The sequence below is a fragment of the Pundamilia nyererei genome, unplaced genomic scaffold (genome assembly GCF_000239375.1).
Source record: "Pundamilia nyererei isolate P.nyererei 1_Seehausen unplaced genomic scaffold, PunNye1.0 scaffold00050, whole genome shotgun sequence".
NCBI classification, from domain to species: Eukaryota; Metazoa; Chordata; class Actinopteri; order Cichliformes; family Cichlidae; genus Pundamilia; species Pundamilia nyererei.
Window position 1 is genome coordinate 2,207,815 of NW_005187451.1, and position 4,632 is coordinate 2,212,446.

General features: G+C 41.6%; 1 protein-coding gene across 1 annotated transcript in view; it reads right to left on the bottom strand.

Annotated features, from left to right (window-relative positions):
- nek7 (NIMA-related kinase 7) overlaps positions 1-4,632 on the bottom strand; it is a 63,496-nt gene that overhangs the window by 13,575 nt on the left and 45,289 nt on the right. Inside the window, exon 6 of the mRNA XM_013910856.1 lies at positions 3,558-3,665. Within this exon, the coding sequence (XP_013766310.1) occupies positions 3,558-3,665 (108 nt within the window). The remainder of the gene's footprint in view (positions 1-3,557; positions 3,666-4,632) is intronic.

Sequence of the window (4,632 nt, forward strand, 5' to 3'; positions counted from 1 at the left end):
GCTGTTTTAATTGGTCATCAGGTTGTGTGTGTGTGTGTGTGTGTGTGTGTGTGTGTGTGTGTGTGTGTGTGTGTGTGTGTGTGTGTGTGAGGTCTCATGGTGCGGTCTGAACAGGCTCCCTTAACATTCATTATTAGTTGATTAAAAAGAATGAGCTTCTCTTATGCTAATAGTGGCATAAAAAAGGCAGCGGCGGCGGCTCGGCTCCTTCAGCAAGCTGAATTAAGGCCACATTACTTATTCATGCAAATAAATTGAAAGTCATGTTGGGATTGATTTCCATTATTGTGAATAGCAATGACAACACTGTATTCTCTGCCTAACAGGATAAGTGTTGTATAGGAGGTGAGAAGCCATCCACAATAAAGCCCGTGCACTCGTGAATCTGCTGCAAATGTAACCAAAGCTCGTCCCCTTTTAGATACAACTATTGATTAGACTGCACTCACTGTAGCTTGTAACACTGTCATATTAATGCTAAGTAAAGCATTTACACTACCAGGGTAACCCTCCTCTAATCTGTGTGCCGCTCCAAAGCTATCGCTGCGTTTCTCATTAGCAGCCGTTCTGAACCAACCCCACACCAGTGAACCCTTTATGGTTTTCTTTGCATTTATATTATGCCTCTGTGTTTATGCCCGCTTTTATAACATAACCAAGGCTTTATATGAACGCGTAAAATCCCAAAATCATTTCCAACATCGACCTATGCGATCCTCCCCTTCTGTTTTTTCCTTTTCCTCGTTCACCACCAGAACTCATCGTTAACACCTTTCTCATTACAGGTGTTAATTACAGGTATATTATATTACTGCCAGTAATAAGTAGTTATTCACTTCCTCTTCCCGGTCCTGCTCTTTCTTTCAATCGTTTTCTTGCTTAAATGCAAGTATCCACCTTAAATCTAAGTAACCTCAGCAGCTCGGTGTTCTTAATACTGATTAGATTTTTTTGGTTGGTATTATATCTGGAAGTTTGGATACTGTGCACATTAATGTGCACGCACATTGCAAATTTCTGCATGATTATCTACCCCTGCATGAGCGTGTGCATAAATTCAGACCGTATGAATGTGCATCTGTGTGCACAGACACATCCATACATGAGACAAAAAGACTGTCTCTCTCAGCGTGGGCAAGAGTGTAAAGAGAAAATGTGTGTGTGTGTGTGTGTGTGTGTGTGTGTAGGGGGTCTGCAGCTGACTTGAAAGCCTAGGAGCTGACAGGCTGTATGCCTGGACCTCCATCTCAGCTCCACCGCCCTGCTCTACTGTTCAGCTGTGTGGCTGGGCTCATTACATACCCACGCGATTGCGCGCACACACACAGACACACACACCTCTTCCTCACAGTTTTTCTTTCCATCCTTCTTTCTCGCGTTCCTTCTTCTCCTCCATTTTTCCTGTCACTTTTGTCATATTCTGCTCTTACTCTGCTCCTACTAACTTTTCTTTCCTTTTTCTCCTCTTCTTCTGTCACTCTGTCACACTCTTCTCTAACACCTGGGACATCTACACTTCTTTTTCTGTTTCTTTGTCACCCTTTCTTCATTTCTTATGCTTTTTTCCTTTTGTGACATTTTGCTTTCTCCTCTCTTTCTCACTTCACTCTTTCAGTATTGGTTCCCTTCTACTCTCAGATTCTAGTATCCTCGCACCTTCTCCATCTCTCTCCTTCACCTACACCTTCATCCTTATTTGACTAAAGTCAAAGCACCAGAGGGAGGGATGGAGAAAAGCTATAGCCAGAGAGGTGGCAAAGAAAGAGGAGACAGCACGACACGCTCCTAGTCCTTAATGTGGGCAGGTCTCACTAACCTATAGACGCTACACGCCTCTATAGAACGAGATCATACATAAATATCTGCATGTGTGCAATTAATCTTTCAAACGTCTCACATGTATCCTTCACAAGCTTATTCAAATTCATGGAAGACCATGAGACAGCCCTGGAGAGATGGAACTAAATATATTTATGCCAAGGTTTGATTTAATTTAGTTTTGTTGTTTACTGCACTTTGTATGAACTTTAATTAATAATATTATAGAATTAACAAAAAAACATTATAAAAATATTATCTGCATACTTAAATCTAAAGAAATATGTTGATAGCATCAGATTAATGGGGGTATTCAAGTTGACCCCTCTGCTTGTCCTCTGTCGGCCTAAAGAGGGCGCTGTGGACTCAGCGTTTAATGAGCAATCACAGGCGCTTTCACCCCGCTCTGCAGGCACTGCAGCTGATAGGGCTCCTGTTGACTTGATCATGTGATTCACACTTTCTCAAAGGCTGAGCCGCTGCTGTACGAGGCTGAGAATAGCACGCTGTTTGTGGTAATAACAGTCTGACATAGGGAAGTGAGACGGTGTGAACGGCAGTACTTATATTTGTCCAAGGAATTCTTCTTTTTTCCTACTTTTTCCAATCTATGAAGTATCTGAAATTGCCCAGGGGATACTGGATAGCACCTTCATGTACCGCAGAAAGGCCAAGTTATAACCAGTGTTCCCGAGTCCCATCAATGATCAGTAACACGTTTTATTATATTTTTCTGGGCATTAGACTATTTCACTAAAGCAGTGCAACACATCACTTGACCATTTTAATACAGAACATGCAGAAAAAGGACGGACAAACACAACAAAGAACACACGTGCAGTTTCTGGGCTATATTTCTAAAACACTCAATAAAGTATCTAAAATCATTTGCATGAAATAAGCAGCAGTCGCTTATTTGTATGTGCTGTTGCTAAGATGCTGCGTTTAAACACCACAACAAAAAAAATGGGAATTTTGTATGAATTTTAACCAATAATTATTCTAAAAAAGAGAATTTTTTTCTTACTTGGGGAAGATTGCCAGCATGCCTCTGTGTCTACACTAAAATATAGACTTTATTAAACACACTCAGCACAATGCTGTCCTCTCTCCTGTTGACATGTTCCAGATTTAAAATAGTGACGCATCTGTTCATGAAGTCTATCACACACAAAGAGGAGACGGACTAAAAACACCAAACAGTGCAGAAAACTAATAACTTGAATGCAAAGAATCTTTTTTGTGCTAAAAACCAAACTATTGGCCGTCAGGTCATCCCAACACCGTGCTGTTCCTTAACAATAAAAACTATTGCACTGACTGCAGTCATGTGGCTATATGATATGTCACATTTTAAAATTAACCAAATGGACAAAGACCTAATTACTGCGGCGGCTTCAATGACAGTTCCTGAAACAAAAATAACGCAGTTTTATTTCCTCTGTGACACAAACACCCATCAACTCTACAATAACCGCGATTGTAAAGCGGCGCAGTCTCAATCGGACCTCTGTGTCGCCAGCCTCAGTTTTCATCTGTGTCAGGGTTAAAGATCAAGGTAACAGGAAGCAGCTAAGTGGCCAGCGGAGGTGCCGGGCACAGAACGGCGCAGGCAGAATGACTACATGACACATGGCTCTGAGCTGCCCGTGCCTAATGAAACACATCCAACACTGGGAGATTACTGAGCAGTGGGGGTTGTTGGTGTATCCACATATGTACAGAGTGCTATAACTTACCCAGCGAGTGAGCAGCAGTTGTTTTAGAGCTGAAGAATCGCCCCAGTCCCAAGTCTCCTAGCTTAACTACTCCAGTAGCTGTGATGAATACGTTGGCTGGCTTGATGTCTGAAAGTGAAGGAAAAGTGACAGCTTGAAAACGATAATTTCTTCATATTAATTCAGGAAAGTTTTACTTTTAGTCTCTACCAAATAAACATGACTGAACTGGAAGCATAAAGTCCATCATTGAAAATATCATTTGGACATTAACATAGTTTCAAACACCTTGGTAATGTGACCCACGTCGGGCTTTGAAATTTACTACTCCCGTATAACTGTAAGCGGCTTTTGAATAGGCCGTCTCTGCTAAGTGGTCATTAAAGCTCAGAGCTCAGGGTTCATTAGTGTCCCTGAGCCCTAATCAAAGTCAGTCCAAACGGAAGTACATCACCTGTAGCTCTGTGTGTGTGTGTGTGTGTGTGTGTGTGTGTGTGTGTAGCCTATGCATGTGAATCCAGGACTCGACTTGACTGGGCCCTATTCAAAGCACGTGTGCCCATAAACACTGTGTTCTCTGGTCTATGTATTGTTTAACACCTACACTTAAGCCCCCGCCTTATGAAACACGCTCATTCACACTAAAGAAAATTCACTTTAAGCACATTGACTTTGAACTAAAAAGCACCTTTACAGAAAAACACTGAACATTTTCCAACATTTTTCAGCATTCTCACTTCAGTTTAGCGAGCTACTAAAAATACTTGAACAGCTCGCGCTGCCAGACGTGGATCCAACTTACTAACAGTTATAGACCATAAACTGTTTTTAAGTGGACGTCTTCACTGAATGTTTCTTTTAGTCTTGGACTAGACTTAGTCCACGTCTGGGAAACCTACTGACAGCCAGTGCACCAAACTACTCATAAGTTCTTTTTCCTTATGTTGTGTAATAATACACTCAGGATTACATCAGATTTTATACGAGCTCTACTGGGTCTCGTAGTTAAATCCAGTCCATTTCTTGTCACTCCCGTGCTGAGAGCAGATCAGTGCACACAAATTTGTAAGTAATCTTAAATATTCAAGGTAGCACA